A 14,761-nucleotide genomic window follows, 5' to 3' on the forward strand; every position below is an offset into this window, starting at 1 on the left:
CAATGTTAGTATCGCACTTGAAAGCAATGTAAGCAACATGTCAAAGAGCAAAGTGGCCCAATTTAACCAGTACTTGGAAGTCCTTGCAAGCCCCTAGCATTAGTTCATTTATTTCTGTCCACTTTTAAAATATAATGTGCTATAAAAAAAAATCTCAGCATACCATCACAGCTATTTTATTTATTTTTTGTGTTTGTTTGTTTGTTTGTTTGTTTATGTTTATGTTTTCATTAATTCATAAAATATTTATTTATTTACTTAAATATAATTTATCATCAAGTTAGCTAACATACAGTGTATACAGTGTGCTCTTGGCTTCAGGAGTAGATTCCCATGATACATCACTTACATACAACACCCAGTGTTCATCCCAACAATTGTTCTTCTCAATGTCCATCACCCATTTTCCCCTCCTCCCCACCTTCCCCCCCATCAGCCCTCAGCTTGTTCTCTGTATTAAGAGTCTCTTATGGTTTACCTCCCTCTCTGTTTGAAACTATTTTTTTCTCCTTCCCTTCCCCCATGGTCTTCTGTTAAGTTTCTCAGATTCCACATATGAGTGAAAACATGGTATCTGTCTTTCTCTGACTTCACTCAGCATAATACCCTCCAGTTCCATCCATGTTGTTACAAATGGCAAGATTTCATTCTTTCCCATTGCCCAGTAGCATTCCATTGTGTGTGTGTGTGTGTGTGTGTGTGTATGTATATGTATATGTAGATGTAGATGTAGATGTATATATCACATCTTCTTTATCCATTATCAGTTATCACAGACATTTCAAAGGGAAGACTTTACTTTTGCATGGTGTCTGGCTGCATCAATTACTGAGATAAAGAACAAAGTATTCAGCCATGCCTTATACTATCTCATTTCTAATGCCAATCAAGCACAAACCTATATGTCCAGTGTTATGTGATCAGTTTCTAGAACATGAGCAGAACACTGGACTATGGTGGGGGGGGAGGAGGAGTTAAATAATATATACTATGGAAATGTAAAAGAATATTTTTTTAGTTTTTTAATGTTTTATTATTTATTTTTGAGAGTGAGTGAAACAGCACGAGCAGGGTGGGGCAGAGAGAGAGGGAAACACAGAATCCAAAGCAGGATCCAGGCTCTAAGCTGTCAGCACAGAGCCCGTTGAAGGGCTCAAACTCACCACAAGATCATGACCTGAGCCAAAATCAGATGCTCAACCGATAAGCCACCCAAGTGCCTCTGTGAAAGAGTATTGTTATTATTTTTTTTAAGATGTCTCTAGAACTAGACCCTCAAGTTTAAAGATCAGTTCACAGCCTGTGCACACAGTATTTTGCAGAAGTAGTTCTAAGCTAAGAGGATAACAACCTGGATTGCAGGTTCTGACTCCCTTTCTAACTAGAATAAAACCACAGGTCCATGCTATGATATCACTACATTTTTTAAAAACCATTATCTACATTTTTATGAAGCAAGGTAATATATTTACAAACTGCACCTAGGTCAAATTATTGGCAGTGCTCATTCTATTCTTTAAATCTATGTTTAGGTCAGTTTTTCTCCAGGAGGCAGTCAGTCATTCAACAAGTATTTATTGAGCCCTGTAATTTCTAGGATCTTTGCCAAGGGCTAGGAACTCCATAATGAAAATAAGCTACTGATATGGAAAGAGAACCAGACATAGAGACAATTCACTCAAGTACTAGCAAAGAGATATGTGCATGAGTGACAGAGATGAACCATCACCCAGGGAAGTTTTTCCAAGGAGCAATGTTCAAACTGGGCCTTGAAGGATGACTAAGAATTTTTAGCTTCACCGTTAGCTTCACAAACTGCACATAACTTAGAATAAGCTAACTCATAGGCTCCAAAGGCAGCAAGAGAGGTAGGAGATGACGGGGGGTGGGGAGCCATGGTGGAAAGAATCCAGACCATGGAGGGCTTTGCATACTTTTAGATTTATTGACTAGCTATGTGACCTTGAGTGAGGCACAATTACTGAACTATAGGCACTTCACTTGTCAAATGTCATGTATGCCCGTCCCTGTATTCAAAGTGGTGGTAAGCATTGGATTTTCACATGAGATCTCAGATATTAAAGGATTCAGTTGTAATATGCCAGTGGGGTTAAGATCACACCTCTGGATGTGCCAGTGCACCTCTGTACCCAGATAGTTGGTGTGCCTTCCCAAGAACTCATCCTCCTCACATGTGGATAAGCCTCCTGAGAGCTTAAAGTTTGCATTTGATTTATCAAGTTGCACCAACTTATGCTGAGTAATACTATTTTTCCAAACTGGGACATAATAAATTAATATGTTTTCTTTATTGCTGTGACAGTGCCACCTACCAAGGGGGACAGAAAGAACTAGGGAATGGTAAACCTGAAGGAACTCAGAAAGGTTTTAATTCCATCCCTCTTTGGAGAGAAAAAATAATGAGGTTCTGAGAAAGACCCTGAGCTTTCTCTGGCTCTATCTAGATGGTATCCAAAAATGAGAAAGATTGTTCTGATCTCCAAAGAGGAATTTGCTATATATATTGCATTGGTCTGCATTGCATTGCATAATATTACATTACATTACATTACATTACATTCTCTGGAAGGAAGAGTTTGCTTCAACATCCTCCTTGAATCCTATAGAGTCTTGAGAAGGGAGAAGGCACAATGTTTTCTCCCTTCCAGTTATGCCATGTGGAGCCCCAACTCCCAAAGAGAAATGGCCATTGCATGTGATCATGCAATTGGTGTATTTTTTCTTTCCTCCTAGTTGGAAACTTCTGCTAATAGAGTCTCATCCTTTTTTTAATATTCTAAAGTCTTGCTTTGAGAGTACTTCAGGTAGTTTTGTTTTGTGTGAAGGGCAGGATGTGGTGCCCCTATAGAGGCATGCGAAACAATCGAAGAAAAGCTTCTGGTCTTTACTTTTTCCCCCTGCTTCCACTGCAGTAATATTGAAGAACTCTATTTTAAGAAGGCGAGAAAGGGCACAGATAACTTGTATTGTCATACATAGCAATAGCGTGTTGGGTTTTATTCTTCAAAATGGAGAGCAAATATATCATCAAGACAGTTTGGGGACATCTCCAAAAAGAATACCAAACACCTCTGTCACACTGCATTACACCTGCCGCCCCTGTAGCCCCTCCCACCTGGCGGTGAACACAAAGATCCCTTCCTCCATCACCTGCCCACACATTTCCAAAGACTGCATAAGTGAATATAGAAACACTGTCTGGGAAGTAACATTGCTGTAGCTTAGAAGAACACAATGAGAGAAATGACTGTAGATAGCTCATCTGTTTGCTTTTTAGTTTTCCCCTCCTTTTCTGAAAAACGTGATTTGCACAAAACAACCTGTTTTTCCTCAAGAAGAGAATGGACATGCACCTGTGTGTTGGGGACTCCAAAAGGAGGGCCACCTCTCCTCCCCTGCTTTGGGTCATGGGTGGCCACACCCTGAATCACTGAAGGAAGAATCAGGCAGGCCCATGGAGTTACTGAATAGAAGTGAATTATGCAAAAGAAAAGAGGGTGGAATAATATCCTTGTGCAGGAAGGGGATGTGGCATATCTCACCCAACAAAGAACATGGTTTTAAATTGCTACTCACAACTCCAGGAACACTGGAGACAGCTAGGGAAAAAAAATGGAAGTTGGTCTCATGCAATTTGACTTTTTCTCTTACCTAATTTTGTTAATTCTTCTATCTCAAGTTACTTTCTTTTCCCTGAAATTATACCTCTACTGGGGAAGAATACATTATATTTATCATAGTTCTATTCTGTAGACATGCAACTTAGCTGTACGCATCAAGCCTCAAACACATTTCATCACAATGAGGCACTGTGAAGCATTTTCCAAAGAAAAATGGTATTAACTGACACTACGTGAAAATTGATAGTGATAGGTATTATGATGAGGTGGTGCTTATGGAAGTCAGATACATTTTAAAGTTGGTGGCTGTAGAAGTTAAATGCTTATGACAATGAAGCTATTTGAAAATGTCATGGAGTATTAAAAAACATGAGTATGATATTAGATGTTCATTGGGTGATTATTAAACATTTGAGATCAAATATCCTATTCAATTAAATCTTTTTTCAGGCTCAAGGCCATAAGCTATTAACATTTGACAATGACTGCTACCTTATCATTTAGTACTTGATTTGACTCATTTGAGAGTCAGCATTTATTTGTTTTTTGTTTTTATTTTTTTCTCAACATGGAATGCTTCATGAATTCCTGTGTCATCCTCACACAGGGCCATGCTAATGTTCTCTGTATTGTTCCAGTTTTACTATATTTAGTATATGTGCTGCCAAAGCAAGCATGAGAGTAAGCATTTATTTTAGATGTATTTTCAAAATTGTCTTTAGCAATACATAATCTATTTTTCATTTTAAGGTGTTTTTCAATCATTTCATTTGAAAAGAAGAGATTATATCAGAAACCAAAATTGGTACCTAAGTTACATCAAAATTAGATCTTCCTGAATATAGTAATTGGGTAAAACACTTAGGATATATTTCCTTTTTTAAAAAACTCAATGGGAGATAATTATGAAAATGTAAATGCATTATGCCCTTCAATTCAAGAAGCTTGAAATTCTGCAGTTGGGTATTTTTCTCCATTATTACTTCCAATTGCTTTCTAAGCCATTGCCATTCCAAAATTCACTTTTCTACTTCTATTCACCTCACTGTGCACTCAGATCTTTTCCTCGTCCAGACTGGTCCTGTCAGTTCCTATTCCCTGACTCCTATCTCTTCCATCTTGTTTGTCTCTTATTTTTCTTCTTTCACATTGGCAGATTGCACACTTCCTAGCCCAGAGCTCCACATGTATCAGGCACTTGGGACATGTTGGTCCTGTTTACCCCCATCCTGCATCCCCCATTATGAGCTTATATGTTCTGTTTAGAACATTATAGCATTAATTTCATTCTACATAGTTCTTTTCTTAATAATTCATTCTCCTGACTCATGAAGGAGAAAAAAGGAACTTACTAATAATAGCTCAAACCATAAAAATGACGTGCCCACACTTCCCCACCTACACGGTCTCTCCTATCCAGTGCCTCCTGTGACCCTGTCTTTACCACCGTCTTACAGATGGGGGAGCAGGGATGGAGGCACCTGCCTATGGCACAGAGATCACGTGTGAGAGGGCTGCCTCTGGTCTTCCCACCTAAACTTAGTGACCTGATGCTTCCATTTCAATAGCTGCCCAGGAAAAAAGTGTGATGGTTAATCAGATCCCATGAATATCGCTCTTGTCCGCAACTTTAAACTCTGATTTGTCCACAGGAAAAATAGTTTTAATGTCCTTGATATTGTATCCTTCTAATTTTCCTCAGATTAACTTAGATTCAGGCTACCTTCTGAAGTCAACGGGGAATGTTTGATTATCAATGTCAAATTCAAATCCAAAATGTTTCATTTGTCATTCTCCCAAAATAGGAGTATGAAATATAGGAACATTAAAAAAAATTTTTTTAACATTTATTTATTTTTGAGAGACAGAGAGAAGCAGAGCATGAGCAGGGGAGGGGGAGAGAGAGAGAGAGATACAGAATCTGAAGCAGGCTCCAGGCTCTGAGCTGTTTGTTATCACAGAGCCTGATGCGGGGCTCGAACCCACGAACTGCAAGATCATGACCTGAGCTGAAGTCGGACACTCAACTGACTGAGCCACTCAGGCACCCCAATAGGAACATTTTTTATCAGAGATGCAGTAAAATCCTTTAATTTCATCTGCACCAGTGGTTCTCAATGAAAGATTATTTTTCTCCCTAGGGGACATTTGGCAATGTCTAGAGACTTTTTTTTTTTTTTTTATTGTTACAATTGGAGGATAGGGGTAGGTGAGAGACTGCTGTCGGTTTCTAGTAGGTAGAGGTCAAGGATACTGCTAAACATCCTACAATCCGCAGGACAGCCCCTCACAACAAAGAATTATCCAGCCTAAATGTCAATAGTATTGAGGTTGAAAAATGCTGCCCTAGAGTGTAACTAGATATGTAGCTGTTATCATTTGATATAGCAAATAACAAAGTATCATCCTTTGATAAGAAGATTATGGTTATGCTTGAAACTCTCCTTTTTTTTTTTACTTCTGGATGGTAGTTTTATATCAGACTTACACAGTGGGATGAAACTAACTCAAAGGCTTCTTATTTTCCATTTTGTTACTTATTTTCCTTCACTGGCTCCCAAAGGCAACTGTCCCCAACGTTTAGTTCTTGATCTTCTTCTTTTGTTTTTTTTACAGTTACTTCCTTATTGAAATACATAACATCGTCTATGCAAAGTCTTTCATAAATTGGACTTTCATGCAATCCAACGTCTGCATTCTTATTCATTATACATTAAACCACCTCTCATTATTTGGGATGTAATTGTTAATGCATCAGCTGGCTGCCTGCCTGCTTCTGGGTCCAGGGGAAGAAGCTGCACCTGTGAAGAGTGCTACCAACTGAAGCCTGGGAGGGCACAGCTAAGGCCTAGGCAACCATCCTCTCTGACCCCCACTGGAAAGGATCATAGTCACATCCCACACCTCCTCTCCTCCTCAGAATGCCCTGACTTCCAAAGCTAAGGGCCCTGTAACTGACCCTCACAGTCAGTTGGGACCTCCATCTTAGCAGGGGCTCCCTGGCCATTCCAACCACTTCCTCTTTCTTATATTCCAATCCCTTCTACCCCCCACTCCCAACCCTTTCCCCAGCAAGTGATGGTGCATAGCCAACCAATAGGAGAGACTAAGCCAGAGCCACACATGCAAGTCAAGGTGACTGGTAGAGACCAACTCCTTTCCTCCACATTGCTCCTGGCTTGGCTCCTGTTTCAAAGTCCAGGGACCAACCGGTCTGAGAGTAGAAAAGGGCAATGCCTGAATCAGCTTCTTCAGGGCCCCAGGATGTCTGATGTCAGGTGCTCAGCCAGGATCATACTACTCTAAAGACAGTGTCTAAGAGGCAGTGTCTGACAAAGTACAAAAATTGTATAATATAGGAGCATCTGGGTGGCTCAGTCAGTTAAGCATCTGACTCTTGATTTCGGCTTAGGTTATGATCTCACAGTTTCATGAGTTCTAGCTCCACATCGGGCTCCACCCTGACTCTTCAGAGCTTGCTTGGGATTCTCTCTCTCCTCTCTCTGTCCCTCCCCATCTTGGGCTCTCTCTGTCTCTCTCAAATAAATAAACTTAAAAAAATTATAAAAATTGGGGTGCCTGGGGGGGAGCCTGGGTGGCTTAGTCAGTTAAGCATCCGATTTCGGCTCAAGCTATGATCTCTCAGTCCTTGGGTTCCAGCCTCACGTCAGGCTATGTGCTGACAGCTCGGAGCCTGGAGCCTGCTTTGGATTCTGTGTCTGTCTGTCTCTCCCCTGCTCATACTCTACACATCTCTTTCTCTCTCTCTCTCAAAATCTCAAAAATAAATAAACATTAAAAATTTTTTTGGGGCACCTGGGTGGCGCAGTCGGTTAAGCGTCCGAATTCAGCCAGGTCACGATCTCGCGGCCCGGGAGTTCGAGCCCCGCGTCGGGCTCTGGGCTGATGGCTCAGAGCCTGGAGCCTGTTTCCGATTCTGTGTCTCCCTCTCTCTCTGCCCCTCCCCCGTTCATGCTCTGTCTCTCTCTGTCCCAAAAATAAATAAAAATTGAAAAAAAAAAAAAATTTATAAAAAAAAAAAAAAAAAAAAAAAATTTTTTTTAGGGGCGCCTGGGTGGCGCAGTCGGTTAAGCGTCCGACTTCAGCCAGGTCACGATCTCGTGGTCCGTGAGTTCGAGCCCCGCGTCGGGCTCTGGGCTGATGGCTCAGAGCCTGGAGCCTGTTTCTGATTCTGTGTCTCCCTCTCTCTCTGCCCCTCCCCCATTCATGCTCTGTCTCTCTCTGTCCCAAAAATAAATAAACGTTGAAAAAAAAAATTAAAAAAAAATTTTTTTTTAAAAATTGGGGTGCCTGGGTGGCTCAGTCAGTTGACTTCGGCTCAGGTCATGATCTCACAGTTTGTGAGTTCGAGCCCTGCATAGGGCTCTGTGCTGACAGCTCGATCCTGGAGCCTGCTTTGGATTCTGTGTCTCGTGTCTCTGCCCCTCCCCAACTTGTGTTCTGTCTCTGTCTCTCAAAAATGTAAAAATAAATGTAAAAAAATTTTTTTAATTATAAAAATTTTATAACATATATTTAGCTCTTTATTGTTATTTTGAAAAACTGGACTTTAAAACTCCCTCTCAGAGACTCCCTGTATCACAGTACACCCATATATACATTTCTTGCCTTTGTCCATTCCTGAAACTTTTTCCCAAATCTCCAAGTATCCAAAGTAACTGATGAACTTTTCCTTTGGACTTCTTATCATCCCTTCAAAGCCAAATCTGAAATTAAACTCCCAAGTTGTCTTCCCCTCCTAACTTCTCTATATCTGCTCACATTACACAATTCCTCCAGCTGCCCAATTTAAGCTCAGAGTCCCTCTCTGACAGCCTTCCTCACGTGTTCTGGCTTCTCATCCCCCAAACCTGTCAATTCTCCTTTATTCTCTCTAAACTGTCCATTTCTTCTCCACTATCACCGCCCAATGCTTAAGCCCTTACTGTCTCATGAAATCTGTCCATATCCTCTCTGAAGAAATTATACCTTGTGTCAAGTGACAAAAATAATACAATTGAGCAACCAGTTTGATATCCTTTATTCAAGAGAAAGCCATTCATGGACTGGGGGAGGCAGTGCCTCACAAGCAGTGGAACACTTCCCACAGGATTTGGGCGTGAGGGCAAGTCTCATAGAGCATTAGAAGAGGCAGTGCATGGTTGGCTGGGAGGCTGGAGATTTCCTTATAAGGCTTGCATTTCCCTTTTGAAGTATTTGAGTAGCCAAAGTTGAGTTGGAGGCTTGTATGTTGAGTTTCCTTGACAAGAGTTTCCAGTAAGCACAGGCTGACTTAGGTTTAGATTTTGTGACATGGACTGGGCCACTGGTCCATTTTGTGGGTCCTGATATACAAATTAACTTTATCACTTGCATGTCTTTTGATCCACAACACTTAGCACAAATCTTAGCACTGTGTTTGCTGATTGGTTAGAATTTAAAGTAATTATTTATAGGATGTGTAAATGAGCAAACAAATGGTCTTCTGTACCTAACTGATTTATACATTTAAAAGTACTGATTTGTACTTATTTTCTCCTGCTTCTCCATTAAATTATGTGCATTGATGTCAGTATAACCTTAATGTGACCACTTTCTTTGAGTGCCTACTGTGTGCCAGGCATCATGCTCGTCATTTTTACCTTTACTATCTCGGGTAATCCTTACAGCTCTGAGGAAGATATTATTCCTGTCATTGTTATTGTTATCATGCTCATTTAACAGTCAAAGAATCTACAATTCAATGGTACTTGGTAACTTTTCTGAGTCCATATAGCTAATTAATAGCAGAGTGGTCACTTGACGCTATATCCAAAGTCCCTGCTGTTTCTGTGCCACGTAGCTGCTTCTTGGGATTATCTGTACATTTTATTTTAAGAATCTGAGTACAGAAAAACTATTGGTGACAAGAATGTAAAAGGGCCCTCTACTATTTTCACCTAGTTTTTGCATCCTGATGTTAGGACACAAATACCATTTAGATATCTAAATCTTCGAGCGCTTTTCACTAAGAACTGCCTTCCTCCTCAACCTCACGCTGCAGCGAGGCCACACCTAATAACACCACAGCTACCCACACCCAAGCTTGACCATTGAAATGCCATAAGGCTAATCTATCTCTGCTGGTCATGTGAAATAAAGATAAGCAAATCAGGATACATGGGGGACACGCAGGATACATGCATGGACAAGTGGCGAAAGTTAGCTGGTATTCAGATTATACAGAATGAAGCAAACACCCAGAGAGAAGTCTTAACACGAAGCCATGTGGATCTAGGGGGCAGAAATTTAGGGTAGCTGCTAGGGTCTAAAGATTTTCAGACCCCGTTTTTTGAGAAATCCATATCATATACATTTGGGATGTGAAAATATTTTTGTCTCTACTTGTTGATCCTTTTTCATCATGGATATTTTGATTCGGAGAATCTTGTTTGCTATAGATTTTGCCCATTTCCATCTTTTAAAAAATGTTTATTTATTATTTTTGATAGAGAGAGAGCAAGTGGGGAAAGGGCAGAGAGAGAGGGAGACAGAGGATCTGAAGTGGGCTCTGTGCTAACAGCAGAGAGCCCAACATGGGGCTCAAACTCACGAACTGTGAGATTATGACCTGAGCTGAAGTTGGACGCTCAACTGACTGAGCCACCCAGGTGCTCCTTGCCCATTTCCCTTTTGAAGCATTTGAGTTGCATTGATCCAGGAGCATTAATCATAGGAGTGGCACTCAGAGTCAAAACCAGAGCACAGGACTAGAAGTCTGCAGTCCAGACAAGACCTTGCCACTACCCTGCACAGACCTGGCCCAGTTACTTTATTGTCCTGAAACTACTTGCCTAGATATACAATGAGACTAATATTTGTCCTATTCTGTAGTATGGTTATCAGAACAAAATAAAGCTTATATGACAGAACTTCAAAAAAGAGTAAACTTGAGGTATTATTTTGACTCATGATTTCAAAATCAAAACAAAACAAAACAAAACTACATACTTGATGAATTTAAGTGGTTTCAAACTAGAAACAAGACCAGTATCATATCTTTAAGTAACATAAAAGGATTTCTGGTATATTTGTCTTACACTTTTCTGTACTTATCAAAATATGCACAGTAATATCAATAATCTTCTTCAAAGAGAAGATAGATGGATCATAAACATGAAATTCAGCAGGTGCGTTTACCTTGCATTTATATATCAGTGCATTCCTGGTGCACCAAATGAGCACAACTTGTGATGTAATCAAATTATGATTTTAACTGTATGTTCTTTTAACATTTTTTTCAGTGGTGGTGCTGGGAAGAAAGGTTCTTCCCTTCCTCCTACAATGGATACTTGGCAGTCACACAACTTTTCTAATCACTCTCAGATAAAAACATCTTACAGCCATATTAAATCAAAAACACAGTGTCAGTCTGGTCATTAGAATTCACAGCCCGAAGCAGTAATTAAATATCAGAACTTGTTCTGTGTTATGCCTTCTCTGCAGCTATTAGCCAGAGCTGGGACAAGGGGGGAGGGCAGAGGCCATCTTCTGCTCTTCCCATGTTCATGGTTCTCCTGGCTTCCTAGCAAAGCTTTGATCCTTCGGCTAGCCCCAGAGAGAGGGGAGATGGGGGACAGAGCATAGTCTGGTGTGGCAAGTATTGTTGCATCCGATGTTGGGGCCCCTGGATGGCAACTATTTAACGGCGACTCTTTCTTCCGTTGGTGTTTTCATGAGTTCCTTAAAGAGTCCTGACTATGGAACGTGCAGTTCCTCATCTTTCACCGTTTCTGCAGTTGGCAGGGATCTGGTGGTCAGCTTCCAGCTTCCCACTGGGATCGCATTGCCTCCTCGACAGGTTCTGTTGGGCAGATGACCCACCTCTGGCCCACACGCATGCTCTCCTTGTCCCAGTCTTCATGGGTAGTTAATTACTTCCCAGATGCAGGCCTCTCCACTCTCCCTACCCTGCCAAAGCCACATGAACTTTTTTGGTAGTGCATCAGTCACATGAAGGGCATGTCAGCTCTCTAACAGGTTCATTGAAGCCCACTCTCCCTGGGCTGGAGGTGAAGAATGTAGCTCTACTCCTTGCCCACACCCTACTTGGGTGGTGGTAGAGATGCCCATCAGCTTTTTCTAAAGTACTCTCTTTACAAATCCTCCATTCTTGTTCTACATGTTGCCTTTTTATGATATGCTCGATCTGATTTAGGGGGTTAGTAGTTGTGGAACTGGTTAGTAAAGCTTTCTGTTGTAAATTTTGTAGGTGGTAGTCTGCCTATACTCACTTTGTTAGCTCATATCTATTATATTGGTGCCTCAGTTTCAACTGAGGCCTAGAGAGTCCTATTTCAACATCCTTTTACAAGTGATTATTTGTAACAATGGCTCCCCATTGGAGGGAAAACTGCTCTTTCTTCCAATCCACACACATTGCACAAGCTCAATATGGAGCCAGGTTAACCATCATCAAAGAAGCCTGTGACCCAGTGTGGACAAGAGGAAATAAGATAGACCCCCTATATCCTTGTCTCTTACAGTCCACTTGGACAGTTTTTAAACAGTGAGAATCTGAGTTCAGGTGCCTGGGTGGCTCATTCTGTTAAGCATCCGACGTCAGCTCAGGTCATGGTCTTGCAGTTTGTGAGTTTGAGCCCCTCATTGGGCTCTGTGTTGACAGCTCAGAGCCTGGAACCTACTTCAGATTCTGTGTCTCCCTCTCTCTCTGCCCCTCCCCTGTTCATGGTCTGTCTCTCTCAGTCTCTCTCTCTCTTTCTCTCAAAAATAAATAAACATTTAAAAAAAATAAGAAGAAAAAAAGAATCTGAGTTCAAGACATCATACCAGATCCTCACAGTAATAAAATAAGGAAATATAATGTGGGCACTGTGTTCAGGGAAATTGTAGCCTGTTGTGAGAGCAAATGGATATATAAACAATACAAAAGAGTATATCAGAAGGCAGAGAAAGAAAACGAGGGGAGAAAGGAAGCAAACAAAGGAAACAGTGAGCAAAAGATGGGAGTGTTGAATATGAGTGAAATTTAAAACTACCAAGCTTTGGTTCTTTGGAACCCTAATGTGTAAGACCTTTTAGGAATAGACTCAGGTTAATAATCCTGCATCAAGCAGGGGGAACAGGGCCTCACATAGGGCTCATGACATTCTCTAGAAAAGCATAGCACTTCTTTCTCTATAAAAAAGGAGCATGTATTTTGAAACCCTTGGCTTTAGAAGCAAAATGCAAACCCTGCATTAGATGATTTTTCTATCTAATTCTCTCACTGTCATCCAACTTCTCCTTTACCCTTATCAATTGCAGGAGGAAATAAGCTAACACATCAACCTTTCCATCTGAACTGGGCCTGGATTTCTCTGGAGAAAGAATACTACATTGTGGATGAAGACTCCACGTTCTTAGAAGTGACCCTCACGCGCAGAGGGTATCTTGAAGAAACATCCTTTATCAGTGAGTAAATTTGGATTGGTTGATGGTAATAGGTAACAGAAACATGACATCTAAGCTTGGAAACAATTATGAGAGAACAGATTGGAAGAGAATCAGCAACCGGTTTGGGGAAACTTCTAAAGAAAATTTATGAAATGGTGCCATAGTTTTTACTCAATGTGAGTTATGGGCTTAAATATACACTCCAACTTTTCATCCTCCTCCTCCTGTTGGGACTTTCCTGGAAGGTTACATTATTTCTCTTTCCAACCCAGAAGATGCCAGGAAAATTTCATAGCCACATATCACAATCCCCAAGTCACTCAGTTTCTTTTAAAGTTGTTTTTAAGCATATAATACATGATTATGCTTAGTTCCAGCTATTTCTTTTGAAAAATTATTTGTGAGTACATGGTAATTATTATGTTTTGTTGTAGCTATTCTTTTGATTATATATAATTGTTTTCACCCTGCTATTAGATTATAAATTCCTCCAAAACATGTACAGCATCAAATTTTTCTATGTTCTACAACTTGGGGTAAACAGATATATAATGACTACATAATACATGTCATTATCATCATTAATTATTAACAATAATTTTTGTAATAATGCATTAGATTTTTATAATATCTGTAGCTGCCAAAACTTTCAGAGATCATTTTGTCTTTATTTTTCACTAACTATTGACAAGACAGATAGGAGTGTGTTATCTTCATCTTACAAATGAGCTTCCTGAGTTTCCCAGACATTCGGAATCCAGAGACCTGCCAACATATCAAAACTATTTGGAGAGAAGCCAGGAAGGAGACGGCTGAGAACAGGCAATTAAGAAAAGACAAGCTTTTCCCTAGTCTCCTCTCCAGGCCTGAGGCTCTGGGATCAGACTGTTCCCCTAGGAAAAGAGGTCAGCATAAGAACACTCTGATTTCTGGGTGGTCCTCAGCCTTAGTCTATGCTGCGGGTTACTTTCTCAACACACAGTAGAACTTACTGCAGGAACTTCAGGTGAAATATGCCTCCTTTTTCTTTAAGGGTTCTGTCTTTATAATTCTTTATCTCAGGGATTTCTCATAGGCATAAGATTGGGGTTAGTATGTCAAGAAGTATTTTCATATCCTGCCTAAGGAAAAGACTCATCTATCTGCCCAGAACCATTTGGATGGTTATAGAGTAAACTCTTCAGAGAGATGTCCTCAGCCTCCTTATCTGAACCAGCCCCTACACAGGTGCTATCCCCATGTCCTGCTTTTTTCCACATGGACCATCCCTGGCATGCCTCATATGTCCATCTGTCCACTGTCTGTCTTCCTCAGTAGATTTCCAGCTCCACTAGGGCAGGTACTACATCCTGGGTAATGCCCAATTCTGAAAACAGCATGGGGCATATGGTAGTCACCCATGTATTGTTAAGTAAACTACATACAGTCAACTCTTCTGTCCTACAAAACACTACTTAAAACCACATCAACACCAAAGTAGGGAAACTTAGTGCTGCAAGAAGTCCATCTAATCCCTTCACCCCACCCCATGCTGGGGCTGGCAGTCAAAGTGAAGGAGCTAGAAGAAAACAAGACAAAGCAAAACAAAACAAACCAACTGTGGGGTTTGAATTCCTGCTCTGATGCATATTGTTTTTTGTGATGCTTTAATGACCTTCAATGTCCTTATCTCTAAAATATCCATC

General features: G+C 40.7%; 1 protein-coding gene and 2 non-coding genes across 3 annotated transcripts in view; 1 reads left to right on the top strand and 2 right to left on the bottom strand.

Moving 5' to 3' along the window:
- FREM3 (FRAS1 related extracellular matrix 3) overlaps positions 1 to 14,761 on the top strand; it is an 88,171-nt gene that overhangs the window by 41,468 nt on the left and 31,942 nt on the right. The window contains exon 3 of the mRNA XM_043568135.1: positions 12,948 to 13,094. Within this exon, the coding sequence (XP_043424070.1) occupies positions 12,948 to 13,094 (147 nt within the window). The remainder of the gene's footprint in view (positions 1 to 12,947; positions 13,095 to 14,761) is intronic.
- LOC122479290 lies at positions 740 to 859 on the bottom strand. The gene has a single exon (XR_006296335.1). It is a non-coding gene; the product is annotated as a small nucleolar RNA SNORA15 (small nucleolar RNA).
- LOC122479239 lies at positions 4,204 to 4,309 on the bottom strand. The gene has a single exon (XR_006296303.1). It is a non-coding gene; the product is annotated as a U6 spliceosomal RNA (small nuclear RNA).

This window comes from Prionailurus bengalensis, chromosome B1 (genome assembly GCF_016509475.1).
Source record: "Prionailurus bengalensis isolate Pbe53 chromosome B1, Fcat_Pben_1.1_paternal_pri, whole genome shotgun sequence".
NCBI classification, from domain to species: domain Eukaryota; kingdom Metazoa; phylum Chordata; class Mammalia; order Carnivora; family Felidae; genus Prionailurus; species Prionailurus bengalensis.